At 37.7% G+C, this 16,977-nt stretch overlaps 1 protein-coding gene across 2 annotated transcripts in view; it reads right to left on the reverse strand.

Annotated features, from left to right (window-relative positions):
• Positions 1-916: 916 nt before the first annotated feature.
• Positions 917-16,977, reverse strand: part of LOC308701673 (uncharacterized protein) — a 28,862-nt gene continuing 12,801 nt past the window's right edge. For both annotated transcript variants that reach the window (XM_081384050.1, XM_081384051.1), the window contains exons 5-11: positions 13,511-13,561; positions 10,937-11,248; positions 8,068-8,370; positions 4,204-4,512; positions 3,499-3,795; positions 2,377-2,691; positions 917-2,048 (exon numbers count right to left, since the gene is read on the reverse strand). In XM_081384050.1, the coding sequence (XP_081240176.1) occupies positions 1,984-2,048; positions 2,377-2,691; positions 3,499-3,795; positions 4,204-4,512; positions 8,068-8,370; positions 10,937-11,248; positions 13,511-13,561 (1,652 nt within the window). In that variant the 3' untranslated portion in view covers positions 917-1,983. The remainder of the gene's footprint in view (positions 2,049-2,376; positions 2,692-3,498; positions 3,796-4,203; positions 4,513-8,067; positions 8,371-10,936; positions 11,249-13,510; positions 13,562-16,977) is intronic.

Genomic DNA, 16,977 nt, shown 5'->3' on the forward strand with positions numbered 1-16,977 from the left:
AGAAAAACTAAATAATGACTATTGTAACGCTTGACGTAAAGCAAGTCAAATTTGTAGTTTTCTTTTGTCCCATTAGAACTACAGAAACGCGACCCGGTCTGGCAATCTTACATAGCGTGGTTATAGCAGATAAAGGACTGCCAAGCGGAGGCATAAGTGCCTTTCACCCTGTTACGACTTGATGAACAACTGAAACGATTTTGGAAACATTATTTGAAGGTAAAAAATGTTACATACTGTTGCTTTAAAGACTAGAACATCTTTGGGCCATCTGACTCGTCTGTACTCTTCTTTGTTTTTCTAACCCATTATAGCAGTCAGCATCAAGTGCCATATATCATTTTAAACAGGAGAACTTGAACTTTCAATCTAGCTCATTCAAATTCCCAATTTTAAATGTATTTTTTGTACATTTATTTTACTTTTCTTAATTAAGAAAAACATAGAAAGTTATAACATATATAGAAAGTTATACTTGAATATTCTAGATGTCAAGATGAAATTATGTCGACATTTAACGATCCCTAAGCAAGGTTTGCTTTTATTACAATATTATTATAATTATAGGCACTTTTCAGTGAAATTTCAGTTATTTACTGACAATGTAGATGTGTCCAAAAAAAGCTCAGAAAGTAAAGTTAATGGAAACTTTGTTATATAATAATAATAATAATATATACAAGTAGTGTAAACACTTGTGAAAACTGTCTTGTGCAACAAAAATACAAACAAATCTAAAATATTTTCACAAACTATATAAGTATTATTTAAATTTAGAAATGGAACTCTTGGCTACGCCAGTTATCTCCATTGGACGCAATTCCACTGGTTCATTGTGTAGCGACTCGTTTGAAAACATACATTTCAGTGCCTCATTCGATGTGAAAAGCAGTTGTATAATTGTTTTTGATTTGTTATGTTGTGTCAAAAAGTGCAGTTAAAATGTCCAAATAAAGATTTTAATTGGTGGTGCAAAAGACCAAAATGTTCATTGGGCGCGTAGATGAAAGTTAAAACCAATCTGGTGACGGGGGTTAAACTAAGCATCAACAATTGTTCATATTTGGCTCAGAGGAACAAAACGCACGTGATTCATTGACAATGCTGATCAAAACTTGATGACGCAATCACGTTAACTACTCTTCAACGAATCTCCTTTACAATACTTTAAAACATACAGATTGGATTAGCAGTTCAAAAGTTAAAACATTTAAGAACAATGGTTATTTAACGCCACATGTGGCTGTTTCTGTCTTTAAGGATGTCAGATTAACTGTAAAATTTGCGGTCCAACTGTGCCTCATTTCAGTCCTCATAATTAGCAGTTGAATTAACAGTTTCTCAATTTTACTGCCTGTCATGATTCCAGTCTGTGTTCCCCTGTCTTTTTCCATGTTTGATAGTTCCCCGTCATGTTTAATGTTTAACTAGTCTCCTCAGGTGTTTTAGATTGGCCACGCCCCCTTGTTATATTGTTTAGCTTATTTTCCTGTGTATTTAAGCCCTGTGTCTTGTTCAGTCTTTATGAGTTCATGATGTTGTATGTTGGTTGTCCTGTTCCCTAGTCTGTGTCTGTCAAGTTGAGTTTATTTAATAAAAGATTTCTGCTGCACGTGGATCCTGTTTCCTCCTATGTTTCAACCGCATCGCTACACTGCCACTTTGTCTAAATATATATATTTTAAGAATATGATGGGAGTTACAGAGTTAACCAATAAGAGTACATACCTTCCATCATATAGGAATACGACACATTGAATAACAAGTCCATATATGGTCAGTTTCTGGCTAGCTTACCACTAGTACATCTGCAGCCAAGAGGACCTTAGTCTGTATTATAATAGGGAAAAATAGGAGACCATTACCCATCCTAACTTAGAGGTCCACATAATGAAGAACAGATGTGTCCCCAAAGCACAAAAGTGAAATGCCTATGCTAGTGTCTTCTGATCAAACTGGACTCGTGGCCTGCTGCATATTCACTCAAACAGGAACCTCTCCATTTATCGGTACAATTGCTGAATTATTCAATCGGTTTCCTCTAGAATCTGAAATACAAAGACATAAAAAAAGGAAGATCTGTAGTCAGATATCAAAACTTATGACATCTCACACCAAGTAACATGACTTTAATAGATTTGGAATTTAGTGCATATAGACTTCCTGGTCCTTTTTGGAGACTGACACTAAACGGAAGAATATACTTTCATTATTTGGGGAAAAGTAGAAAGAAGATACTTCCACAGAAGAAATAAAGTTAAGTTTAGCACAACATAAGAGCAAGTAAACGATGACAAAATGTTTATTTTTCAAAGAAAAGGCTGAAGTCACTTTAACTGATAAAAAAAGTCATATTGGAAGAATTGATTTACTCACCGCTGACAGTAACACTGAATTCCCAGCAAATGTTCTTTCCGCATCTGCTGCAGATGTTTAGATGATAAACTCCAGTGTCGCTGGTTCTGGTGTCTTTGATGGTGAGAGATCCAGTTTGATGGTGCAGCTCCAGTCTGCCTCTGAATCTCACATCAGCACCGTATGAAGTCTTACTGATGTCTCCATTCATTCCGGCTGAGAGAATTTTATCTTCAAATCTCCACTCCACTTTCTCATCACTTTCTATGTTCAAATCAGTGATTAAAACTAAACATTCTCCCTCCATCACTGACACTGTCTTGGGACCGGACTCACCTGGAGAACAAACAGAGTTACTTGTACAGACACAGATATTAAATTGTCAGGTTCAACTGATATATCACTTGATATGGCCTAAATTTACTGCATTTAATCAATATAGTATTATACACATGAACAATATTAAATGAGATGTTATAAAGACATCCTGGTGTTTCCAAAATTATATTGGCGTAATTGGTTCCTGGACCCCGATTTGAAAACACATGTTCTGTACAATCCAAATTCAGAAAATTAACTTGATGTGCATATGCAAACTGCCACTCATTCACTGAGACTTTTTGCAAATGGAAATACGTGTGACGTTCTCACATTTACAGATAATGATACAACTGTAAAATGTAAGTTATGTGCTGAGGAAATATGTATGAAACATTAAACAGATGCACACATCTGTCAAAGCAACTGACGGGAAAAGGCGAAGACGTGTTAAAGTATTAGTTTGTCTAAAATGCTTGATATAAAGCATTCTTAGCTTGCCTTGTATCGTGTATTTTCATCTCACTCCATGTCCTCCTGTATTTTTCTGATACCTTTTGTCTATAGAAATACGTTAATTTACTACTGTAAAGTGATGTCTTTTGTGAATGATTTCTGTTCACTGTATGCAGACCTGATTAACTGATAATCAGATTCGTTGTAGATCGGTTCATTCAGTTGTTCTTGCAGAGCTTTTCATTTTTTTATTTAATTTGGTGCAAGGAGGGGACATACATTTAGCTAATTTATTTAGCAATTATGTATTGCAATAATAATAATACTAATACTAATAAAACTTTCTTAAAAGGAAATGGAAAGACTCACAACACTTGAAAACTCTGAAGTTCCTGTAAGAGGTCCTCTTGCTGCTGATGATCTGTAGATTATAAGGTCCAGATGTGATGTTACTGATGGTCAGAGCTCCAGTGTTCTTGTTCAGCCTCAGTTTGTCTCTGAATCTCTCGTCTGCATCAGCATATGTCGTCTCTCCGGTCTCTCCGATCAGTTGAGCGATGAGATTGTCTTGATCTCCAAACATCCACAGGATCAGATCATCTCTCTGTACTTCAGTATCAGGGTTTAGGGTCACATTCTTTCCCCTCATCCCTATTGTCTTCAACACTGTCACATTTGTGACAGCAGCACAAGAACAAGAGAAATATAGAGAAAAAGTTTCCATTATATAAGTTCCTGTACATGTGAACATCAGAGTTTGACAGTACTTCACAAAGATTATTCAGATAGGGATTTAAAATCAGCTTGAAAATTAACCTTGCATATTTACTTTGCTGCCTCAAAGACCATTAATCCAGATGGGAAGACTGTACAGTTTTGCTTTATTTACAGAATTCCACTCTAAATAATAACTGAATGAAATACTCATGTAAGAAAGGCAGCAACAGAACTGTTTACTTGACAATGCAGTTCAGTGGGAGATTTTGAAACTTGAATCTTAGGGTGTGTGTTCACACTTGGCAGGGTTTGGTTCAAATTAACAAATCAAATGAAAAAGAAAGCCTTGAGACTCACCTCTGACAGTAACATTGCATCTCTTGATTTTGGTCAATTTACTGCTGATGATCCTCAGAGTATAAACTCCTGCGTGTTCAGTTGTGATGTTTCTGATGGTCAGTGATCCAGTGTTCTCGTCCAGCTCCAGTCTGTCTCTGAATTTCTCATCAGCAACGTCAAATGTGGAGATCTTTCCAATCCCTCCTTTGATTTCAGCAATGAGAGAGTTTTCATCTCCAAACAGCCACAGCAACTCATCTTTTCTCTGTATTGCAGCATTAGTCCTCAGAGTGACAGACTCTCCCTCCTTGGCTGACACTTTCTTCACTTTATATCATGGTAGCAAATAGAAACAAAGAAATTAGGAGATTATGTGACATGTGAGTCAGTAAAGCTTCATTGAGGATGTGTGTGTGTACTGGTAGAACAAACTACAAAAAAATATATATTTTTAACAAATACAACATATACACTGATAAGCCAAAACATAAATGATGTTGTATTACAAATTTATGAAATGTTTAATTTAGTTTTACATTGAATTTAGCATGTTAAGGTTAGGTATAAATGATGATTATCAGAGCTTCTAGCAAAAGACTCTGGTCAGTCCTGTTTTACTGAAACTCTTAATGGCTCTTGGAGCTTGTGTTTTAGCAAGAGAGTCCTGCCAGTCCTGTACTCGGGTCTCAGCATTTGAATAGATATGCTGAGTGAATTAAGGTGGGCACTGGGCAGCACTCTCAGTCTAGAACAGGTTCCTAAACCTGTCTTTTTGGTTCCTGCCCCTAAATGTATATAAACTGTATGAGAACGTTCACTTAGTCAGACTTTGGAAGAACTGTAGCCACGTCAACGCAAAGTCCTCAATAAAGAATAACTTCATCAACGTGATCCCAAAAGTCTCCTGGTCTTCGATTCTGAGTTTCCAACAATGACAAGTCACTGGTGAAGCAAATATCTTTGATAATCTCCTAACAAGACCACATATTAAGGTCTGGGTAGATTAGATGTTAAGCAAACTATCATTTCTCATAATCAACGTGTTGATGCATGAGAAACGGGCAGCAATAAAGATCTGAGCGACTTTGACAAGGGCCTTATTGTTACTGGGTCAGAGTATTTCTGAAACGGCCAGCAGTGCTGAGAATTTTCCAAGAGCGTCCAAGGAGGGACAAACCATAAACTGGCGATAGGATGTTGTGCGTCAGGGGATCATACCACTTGAGCCTCTGGTGAATAAAAGCAGTAGCCTGACTGCTATGTTCAAAGCAAACTTGAGAAAAAGAAAGTATTAAGCCATGGTTTAACTGCACTATAGGCTGAGTCCTAGTTTACCTTACATGTGCACTTTGTAATTTTATTTTGTATCGCCTCTTTTGATCCCTTAGAAAGGGCTGTTGAAGGGGCCGTTTGTGTGAAAGTATTTTTTTCACGCTTTTATTGATGGACAGTGGTACATTGTGTGAGAAATTATTTGCTCCATGTGAGAATGCTAGTGTGAAATTGAACACTACAGTATTTGCCAAAGTTGTTTTCAATAAAAAAACATTTGCACAAAGCAAGCCGATCCACTTTTCCATGTTGATAAGCCAGCACACGGTTTGTCACAAGTTTGGGAAAGTTTTTTTCGAGTATGGCTCTGTCTTAAGTAAGATAGAGCGGAATTTCCTTATATGGGTCCTAAGGGCACTTCTCCGGTAAGATCGCGGCCGCGCGCGCACTCGTAGACCAGAGCAAGAGAGTGAAAGCAGTTCGCCATCAAAGCGCCCTGCCCGGCTTTTGGGAAATCAATGTCACCAAAGAAGTGTGTTTTTGGTTGCCAGGGCAAGACAACCCTGCACAGATTCCCAAAGAACCCGGCGTTAAGGAACCCGTGGATGGAGTTTGTTTTCCTGAGCATAAACGGAGTTGTGTAAGACTGTTGTTCCCTGCATTTCGACGATGATTGTTTTATAAACAAAGCCCAGATCGACGGATTTGCAGATCGTCTAATGCTTAAGGATCGAGCAGTCACAATGTTCGGTCGTGCGTTGGAACCGGACGGTGAGTAAAACTGTTGAACAAATGTCTCTGTGTGTTGTTAGCTCGGCGTGTTAGCACAGCTTTAGCTTCGCCCACACGGCCCGCCCCCAGCCGCTCGTTTTTTTCCGGAAAGACTCGGTACAGCCATCTTTCTTTTAAAAATATAATAAAACAATTACTCTATAGGTACTCAAGATTAACAGGAGATTGAGTGAAAATGAGCATTTCACCCCCCCTTTAACAATGTGTGATTAATTGCGAGCTAACTATGACATTAATGCGATTAATCGCGATTAAATATTTTAATCATTTGACAGCACTATAGTTATTAGTCAGAACTGTTATACATAGAAAGTTTACAGTAATGAAAACTTATTAGTGTTTGCCTTGCAGCTGATGTCCAGTGTTGCTAGCTGAGCAGAAATACACAATCATGTTTCTCCTGGTACCCTCAAAGGCCATGTCCACACTAATACGTTTTAGTTTGAAAACTTATATTTTTTCTCTCCGTTTTGGCCTTCCGTCCACACTGAGGCGTTTTTTTTTAAAACGCACTTCAAATGGGATACATTTGAAAACGCTGTTTTCACGTTGAAGTGTGAACTGTGAAACCGGTGGTTTTTAAAAACGATGACGTAAATTTAGTCGTGACACATATTGTACCAATAGATCATGTTTATACCAGTATTGTGCCAGTTATGTGCTATTCACTTTCACACTGTTGCACAAAATATTCTACATTGCACACTCTTCATATCACAGTCCTGCAAATCTGACAGAATTTACTCACATTTGCTGTCCTGTGGCAAAACATGAGAGCAGTCGCATTTTAGACCAAACATACGGTGACTGGGTGCGACCTGGACCACATCAGTGAATGGTGAGATATTTTACTAAATAAAATTATCCTGTCAGAAAAATTGCGCGATAACTTTATTTATTTTTCCATCGGAATCATATCAGTGATCTTTTGTGGGGTGTTACGCATGCGCAGTAAGGTGAATTTAGCGTTCTCAAGTGTTTTTCAAAAGTTTCTCATCCACACTGAAACGTCTGAAAACGCCTGAAAACGCTAGTGGGGACGGAGAGCCTTTATAAACGAAAACGCTGTTTTCAAATGTATCCGGATTAATGTAGACGTAGCCAAAGTTGCATTGAATTTTCTCATCAGCATAAAGATTAAGTGGTCCATTTATCAGTTTTTCATTTTTGTAGAGTTAGTATCTGGAGTAAATATTTAGGCTATAATCTGTGTGTTTACACAGCTTTTATTTTTTTAAATGGCGGGTACTAGTGTTTTGCGTGCGTTCGGCTAATCAGTGTACACCAATGTCACTGATAGGTCCAATTGTGCTGGTTTAGACCCTACTCTGAAGTAGGAGCTAAATTTGTTCCTCCAAAAGAGTTCCTAGAACTAAAATCACTCCCATTTCCTGCGGTGCGAACACGCCAAAAACCGTGAACTTCCCCCAATAGTTCCAGGAACTATGTAAAGATTCCTCTGGTGCGAAAGCCCCTTATTATGACCCCTGTCCACCGTCAAAAGCACTTACAATGGGCATGTGAAAGTCGGAACTGGACCTTGTCAAACAGGTCAGAGCTGTTTTGGCAGCACATGGAGGGCCAGCATTTCAGGAAGATGATCATAATGTTTTGGCTCATTATTTATGAGTAACTGGGCCAGTAATTTCCTGTACTGCATCAATTCATCATTTTGTACACCATAGATTTAATAAACTGAGGAAAATACAAAAGGAATGACACATTACAGTAACTCAATGTGCACTTTAACTATTAAAATTCAGTGGTGTTCATTTCGATGAATCACACAAAGATAAATAAACTAAAACAACTACTCACAATTTATGGCAACTTTGAATCTCTTGTTTGTGGCTCCTCTTTTGCTGCTGATCTGTAGCTTGTAGAGTCCAGAGTGTTCAGTTCTCGTGCTCTCGATGGTCAGTGATCCAGTCCTCTTGTCCAGCTTCAGTTTGTCTCTGAATCTTCCATCAGTACCTTTATGTGTTTCTCTGCTCTTTCCAGTCATTTGAGCGATGAGATTGTCTTCATCTCCAAACATCCACACTATCAGATCGTCTTTCTGTATTTCAGTATCAGGGTATAAAGTGACCGGTTCTCCCTCCACCACTGATATACATGCGACTTAAAATTTGTGACACATAGAAAGAGAAAAATACAAAGAAAAAGTTTCTATTAGATCAAGTTTGCCAAGTGTAACCAGCTAGTCTATTTGAAGTCAAATATAGTACAGAAAAATATATGCTCGAAAACATTTCCCCCCACATCTTGCCCAGTCCCTTCAATAAAGGTTTAGGCTACATAAACTGACTCGTTCTTAGTTTTTGCAACAAAATGCAAAGATGGTATGTCTATTTTTATACAATATCAGCAATAGCTTTTTATCAATTAATTAGAAGCACCACAATTACTAAACTGTGTCGTCTGTCACGTAAGTTTATTTTTATCATAAGTAAATATTTTTACAACACTATACTGTAAGTGTGTCCCATCGGGTAATCAACAGTTCTATGCACACTTGCAGTCTTTACGCCTACTTGAACACTTGGGCCAAATCCATGAAATACATCATGCAAGTAGACAAGTGGTCAAGTGCAAAGACTACAAGTTTGGTTATTTAGACAGGCCCATAGTGTGTCTCAAGACTGCCTTTCATTCATCAGAGCTGTGCCTCTCCTCATCCAAACAGATGTGAAGAAAACAGATCAACTCAACCGGCGGAAAACTCAATCTGGCAATTTTACAGTAATTTATCAAGCTTAAGGCGAGACACGGCAGGCAAAAACATTGATTTTTCATGCAGTGGTCAGTTTTGAGATTTTGGGCTAGTTTACTCCTTCAATATGTGTTCTTTCAAGCTGCTATAGAGAAAACGTTGAAAATATACAATAAGATGTTTATTTTATTACATTTTGTTTGTATTCGAGTTTCTCCCGAATTTACCAAGAAGTTAGCATTCCAACGCGACATGCCGAGTTCCGTCCGTTTACTGAAGTCTGTCATGACCGGGATCGTTGTAAAGCTCTGAGTCTCCTGCACAACGCTATGTAACCCAAATATGGGCATTTCCTTTCTATCAGTAACCAATCGTGAATGTCCAAAGGGGGGTTTAAAGCTAATGACGAAATCTCATTTAGAGCCATTTAAATCTTTAACTGCCGTTTTCTCAAAATGAGTTTTTTGTCATTCTCCAGTACAAACATCTCAGCCTATGTACACCAAACTTTCCAGTTATACACTTAGCAGTATTCTAAAGATATTTTCAGAGGGATTTGCTAATAAATCATTCCTGGCCTGATTTATGTGACATTTTAATAAAAAAATGGCGAAAATCATTTTTTTAAGGCTATGGACAGTATATTTTGATTTCATAGGTAATGAAAGCATATATCCTGAAATCCCTCTGATTTTTTTTTCATCTTGTGTGAGTATCATCTTGTGCTTTATCATATGTTCAGATCTATCTACCGAAAATGTATGCAAAATCTCGCATATTTAATGAGATAATGACTAATTTGCATAATTAAAGGGTTACTTCAGGATTTAGCATTAAGCTTTGTATTAGTAGAAAACCTGTAGTATTTTCGAATTACCATGCTTTCCCCCCTCATATCCCCCTGAGAGGAGAGATTTATGTATTTTTTGTCTGGAAAAAATCCTCCGATGACGCAAAAATCGTCATTTTGCGTCATCGGAGGATTTTCTGGCCAGAGGCTAAAGACTACAGCCAGTAGATGGCGTTGTTCCGCATGTTTTCAACCCGCCCATACAGGGTGGGATCTCACTCACAGAATGTACACAGTATCAGCCGTCTTTCTTTGGAAGCTAAGCTAGCATGCTCTTGTTCTGTGGAGAAAGCTGAATAATAGGAGAAAGCTGAGTAAGTAGGGGTTACCATCTTCCTTTTCCCGGACTTGTCCGGCGGGCGAGACTGTTAAAAATGTCCGGGATTCGGCTTTTGCGTTCTACGGTCGCCATTCATTGTTTACATGCACACCTCTCGTTTCAATCTAACTGAATTAATTCCGATCGGTGAATCTGACTGTAGTGTTTACATGGACGCTAAACAAGTGCGTTTGATGCGGTTGATGTGCGTTTTAACATTGCTAAGAAAATTCCCGCTCCTCCGTGAGAGATGCGTTCTCCCGCGGCCGTCAGCCTCGTCCTGCTCGCCACAGTAAACATGATGAATGGCGACTGTAGAACGCAAAAGCCGAATCCCGGACATTTTGGGTCTCTAAATCCCTGGCAAACTCATCACTTAGGCTAGCCTTGTTGTTTTCAACTGTGCTCTCTAACCGGTAGGCGTGGCCTCCTAAGGCAGCGAAGCGAGTGCATTCTGGGAGTTGTTGTCTTTCATCCACATAAGCCAAAAATACATTTTCTGGCTTTTCTCAGTCTAGAAAGCTCCAAATTCAAAAATTTCTCCACATTTCTTCTACTTAAATGACATTTTAAATACACATTCATCTTCCCAGAGGTGAAGTATCCCTTTAAACATACAAATTTCAAAAACTTGTAATAATTTTTTTATATACTTGTGTAAGTAATCAACTGAGCAAGTTTCATGGTGATATCTATTATTTAAAAATGTTACCCTATTCACCTGTAGTGTCCCGCCTTAATGTGTGAAATAACTGCCAATAAAGACGTGTGATCATTATTATACTGAAAACCTTGAGCTACTCACTTTTGACAGTCACAATGAATCTTTGATTTAAGGTTCCTCTGTTGCTGATGGTCTGTAGTTTATAGACTCCAATGTGTTCAGCTGTGGTGTTTGTAATGGTCAGAGATCCAGTCGTCTTGTCCAGCTTCAGTCTGTCTCTGAATCTCCCATCAGCAACATATGTAGAAATTTCTCTGGTCTCTCCTTTGATTTCAGCTATGAGATTCTCTTGAGGTCCAAACATCCATTGTATCTGATCATCTTTTTGTATTTCAGCATCAGTATTCAGAGTGACAGACTCTCCCTCCTTTGCTGATATGGTCTTATCGTCATCTGTCACAACAGCACATAGAAACAGAGAAATGAGGAGATTTTTAAAACTGGGGATTCTTGCCTTCTCTAAAATTGTGTTATTGCTTTAAAGGAACACTCCACCGTTTTTTTAAAATAGGGCTTATTCACCTTCTTTCCTACATTTATATAGGTGGGCAAATGCATTTTTGTGTCAGTGCATGCATTGTTTTATTTTGGAAGTTCCACCGCTAACTTAGCTTAGCATAATGAATGGAACCCTTTGTTGCCAGCTAGCATGTCATGAGTAAAAGTGATGAAAAAAAAAAACACAAATACTTCTTTTGACCTGCGTATTCACAACGAGTACAAATAGCGATGCAGATTAACACTAGGTGATTTCCTAGGCAGATATTGACTTGGGACTATATTAGGGGGGAGCACAGGCGAAGCACTGCTACTTGGGTGAAGCACTGCTACTTGGGCGCAGAGATATCACGCAACACATGAAATCCCACGACTTCCGTCAACAAACCGGCGTGAATAGAAGCTGGCTATTTTTCCTACAGTTCATGAATGGCGATGAACATGGCTGATTTTGTGAGAGACGAAGAGGGTGACTTCTCAGATAGTCAAGATTCAGAAGAACCATACCTCTAACCAGAGTTTTCAGAAGATGAGCTGCGTGCTTTGGAAATAGAACGGCAGGGGGAGGAGGTTGAGATCGCTCAACAGCCTGAGGACGTGAGGATCAGAGCCAACATGAACTGGTGGTGTGAATTTGGGGGAATATGCCAATCTATGCCGACTGAAATAGAGTGTCTGTGCTGTGGCGAGTTGGACAAGTTACTGCCATCGATGACCAGGCTCAACATGTCAGATGAAGACGAGCGTGCCCGCAGTTGTGTCACAGCTACTGAGGATTTCACGGCGTTGATCCATCCTGCAGTACTCAATAATTTTTTTTTTCGCCATGATAAAGTAAACGCCCCACGCCGAATGGACCAAATGGACAGCTGTCCACAGAGTAAGTGATTATTTCAAACATGACGTATGTATAGATCGACCCATATTAAACCTGTATTCACATTCACATATTAATTACAATGCAGGCACTGAGACAAAAATGCATTTGCCCACCTATCAAAATGTAGGAAAGAAGGTAAATAAGCCCTATTTCAAAAAACGATGGAGTGTTCCTTTAAAAGCTGCAATTTTCAGTTTTCTAAATAAGTATACAGTGCTATGCATAAGTTTAGACACCCATACTAAAGTTGACTAAAAAGAGGAATAAAAAAAATCATCTTTTGGAAATTGAACTTAATGCCTTAATTAAAAAAAATAGGAAAAATACAACCTTTAAGGACACCAATTTTCTTTGTGAATGAATAATGTATCGTAAATAAATAAATGTTCTTCCTTAAAATACAGGGTGCGTAAGTTTGGACACCCCTATGTTAAATTCCCATCGAGGCAGGCAGATTTTTATTTTTAAAGGCCAGTTATTTCATGGATCCAGGATACTATGCATCCTGATAAAGTTCCCTTGGCCTTTGGAATTAAAATAGCCCCACATCATCCCATAGCCTTCACCATACCTAGAGATTGGCGTGGTTTTATTTCAGTTAGCCTAATAGCTGGTTTGATTTGCATTGAGAGATGATCTTATGGAAAGTACTCCATGCCAATCTCTAGGTATGGCGAAGACTATGTGATGATGTGGGGCTATTTTAATTCCAAAGGCCAAGGGAACTTTATCAGGATGCATAGTATCCTGGATCCATGAAGTAACTGGCCTTTAAAAATAAAAAAATGAGAGTAATGGGCTTTAATTTAGAAGTTTAAGTTTACACACTTAGAAGAAATTTCTGGTGTCATAAAATATCACATATTCATTTTCCAAGCATATTCTTGCCAATCTGAAGAATGCGTGATTCTTAATTTTTCTTTAAAACTTTGTTTCCAATCTCCTTCTATTATTTTATTGTCTAATACATTTTCCCATGTTATTCTATTATGTAAACCCATACACTTAATTATCTACTCTATTCATTTTACTAACTTTAATCAAAGCACAAAAGAGGGTGAATATCATCCAAAGTTTTTACTTTAATTTCATCCTTTAAATAACTTCTTATTTGAAGATATTTGTAAAATAGTATTCTAGACAATACATATTTTACCTCTATTTTCTCAAATGTCTCTATGATCTCAATGTCTTCATACATTCGATAAAATCTTGTAAGCAATAAGAATCTCGGGGGTACACTCATTGTAATTTTCTTAAAGAGTTGAAATACTTACATGTTTTACTTGGCTGTTTAGGTATCATTTCTTCCTCTTCCACATCAGTGGCTAGAAACAGGGAAATTAGAAGATTTTAAGTGAGTTTAAAGATGAAGATAATGTTTGGTTCACCACAAGCGCTTTTAATAATAAAGAATTTACATTTTATGTGTTAACATTAGCTTTCATTAATGTGAATTAACAATAAACAATACATGAAAACAATGTATACATGTATATATTGCTAAATGGTCATGTATACATTTTTAATATTAACTAATATTAGCAGTATTTAAGGATATGTCCACATACTGTTAAGTATGCTAAGTGTCCAGGTTGCACCACAAGGTGTATTCAAGTAAATATTTCTTCTTTAATAAAAAAAATAGTACCTAAAAATGTCAATTTTGTCATCATTTACACAAAAGAAGATTAATCAAAATCTTTCCTTTGGTGTTCCATAGAAAAAATAACAGCATACAAGACTGAAATGATATGTGGGCGAATAAATAATCTGCTATTCATTTAAAGGTGCAGTAAGTGATTTCTGAGAAACATCATTGATATTTGAAATCGACACCCAATCAAAACACTACTATTAAAGTGGGACATAGTTCTTTTTTTAAAGTCGACATTTATGTGATGAAAGTCGAGTCGATTAGTCGCTGATGCCGTCTTTAATGTACTAATAAGCCTGAACATAAATAAGCGCTGCCCACAAGGCTATTGCTCTAACAGCTTATTTTTATCAGTTCTTTAGGGTCGTTATATTTCTCACAGATTTCTTCTCATTCTAAATCAGATACAGATAAAGTTGCACAGAAAGATTACATTTATCTAAATGGATTAGTGAGAGCGCGATTGGGTGTGAATTAATTCTCCCTGACAGCGTCTCTCTGCTAATTTTGCAGCTGTGGGTTTTAGTTACTATCAAATATATGCTAGAACTTTTCAGTTTTTTTTTTTAAATATATATTTTTTATTGATAAATCACAGAACAGTGTTGACAATACATTTCTTCACTACTGAATGATTCTGAGCGTGTGCAATCTGCGCGTGATGTGCAAACTATGTGTGTGTGTTACAATGCAGCCTTCTGAAGCGAAGTGATGAGTTTGTGTAAGAACAATATTCATATTTAACATGTTACAAACTGTTACGTTCCAAGTGTGTTTGTGTATTTTTCTCTTTCTTTTGTGTTTGTGTTTCTATTCGTTATTCCTAGGTGGTGTTCATTGGTTGCCCATAAGAGATGTGACGTCACAACATTAAAATCAGGTTTAAAAGGCCCAGTGACCAAGAGTGAGGAAGATCAGCGCCAGGTCTCAGCCAACTTCCCATGCCTTGAGTTGTTTGTCGAAACCATGATCATGATCACGTTTACGGCTATTTATGGTTATGTTTTTGCTTATGCAAGGGTTCAGAGATTAACATTCTTTTGGGGGTTCGTTAGTATTGCTGCCGCTGGAATGTAGCCTGGGAAAACCCAGACAACTTCCAGCAAATTTAGATTTGCTCTGCAAGTAGTCTGGCAAAGAGCTCATTCAAGCCCATTTCTAATCCGTCGAAATCGTGGCACCAATCAGAAATGTTGAGGCGGGCTTTACACGATGACGATCGCTCTGATTGGTTTTAGGTCTAGCCTATCCAATTGCGCCCAGAGGCATTTGAGCGACGTCCAGTCCGTTGGTGAAGCGCACCAACTTTTAAATGCATTATTATATTCAAATTGCAAACACATGAGGACAGTCTCCATGACAGACCCACTGGCAGATGAACGTGCTACTACATTTCTCTCCGAAACGGTAGGAAATTAAATTAGATTTAGTAGAGGATTTTAACTGTGACAAGATGATTGACAGGGCAGTTTACGTGACAGGATGCACGTGACAGATCCGTTCGATAAAGATGACGAAGTAGTATGTCCCAAAGCTTGCCTACTTTTTTGCTACACATTCAAAAGTAAATACCTTTTCTTCACAAAAAGAGTACATACTTTTATGGCGTAGTGTAACTTAGGCGAATTAGGACGCAGCATATGGCTTTACATGGTGACGATCGCTCTGATTGGTTTTAGGTCTATCCAATTGCGCCCAGAGGCATTTGAGTGACGTCAGTTGGTGACGCCCCTTTGGAAATGAGTTATTAATGAAGCTTTGCCAGACCATAACTCAGTTACTACTGAGAATGGTCTGGTTTTAACCAGGCTAGATGGAATGCACTGTTTAGAGTTAGAACACTAGAAATGTTCCATCTTTAAAAGACCACGGTAGTTAGAATTGTTTTCTGTTATTTAGTTGGAGAGTGATCGCCATGCAATGTATTTATTGTTTTTTATTTAGTCAGCGTAGTTTATTTAAGGCGGCGTATACGCTGAAGATTTCGGGTTTTGTTTCTGCATTTTTCTTTTGGTAGATAGTTTTAGAGGTTTGGGTAAAATAGTTATGGGAATTATGTTTTGATTATTTCATTTGATTTGGCGACACTCTTGTTTTATTACTTTACGGTTTCCTTTTACATTTTATAATTTTTCATGGTTTGTAACGTCATTCATACCTTTTCAAATTAAACGTTTTCAACGTTAACTTTGGTATTCCTGGTTGTTTCTGCTACTTGCACATGGCAACAGTATCTCATGTAAATGTTGCGCAATCATCCTGTTTACATCTTAAACTCATAACACAAAGGAAAATTCTAGCTCCCGGCCAAATGCCTAAAGCGCAACTTATGCTTCAAGTCAGAAGCAGCGAAATGCGTATTCGCATATGTTGCGCTTTAAACTTAAGTGGAATCCGTATGTTCGTTTGACCGGAAGCATTTTACTTTATAGAGTTTTAAATATGGATATTTTTCTTACACAAACTCATCGCTTTGCTTCAGAAGACCCTTCTTTAAGGCACTTTTATGATGGATAGATGCACTTTTATGGACTTTAAAACTTGAATTGTATTCGCCTGAAAGAAGAATGTCAAATACAACTAGGATGACTTGAGGGTGAGTAAATCATGGGCTAATTTTCTTTTTTGGGTGAACTATACATTCAACTGTTTGACTACCAATACTTATTTACCTGTTGTGTTTATATAGGCCATGACCAGCGACTAGTCGAAGTCAAGCTTAAGCGTCATAGCTGTGCATTGGCACACACCTAACTGTTTGTTGGGGCGTTGATTTCAATTTTCAACAGTATTTCTCAGAAATCGCTTGCTTAAAAAATGGCTTATTGCTTAAATATTGATAATTAATACTACTGACCAGATATGATGAGATAAACCAACTCACTTAGTATTAACCGGAAGTATCAAATCATAAAAAAACACAAGTGCAGCGCCATCTTCATGGTTTCTGTGTTAAAGTCTGAAAGAATAAGCCAAATGAAGCCACACACAATGAACAGCCACAGCAGTTTAGGGTTTCATGTTAAACGTTTCTCAAACTTAGATTTAGTTCTGTGAGCTTCATAAGCAGTAGTACAAACATTACAT

Source organism: Scardinius erythrophthalmus (assembly GCF_964197995.2).
Source record: "Scardinius erythrophthalmus genome assembly, chromosome: 14".
Taxonomy (NCBI): Eukaryota; Metazoa; Chordata; class Actinopteri; order Cypriniformes; family Leuciscidae; genus Scardinius; species Scardinius erythrophthalmus.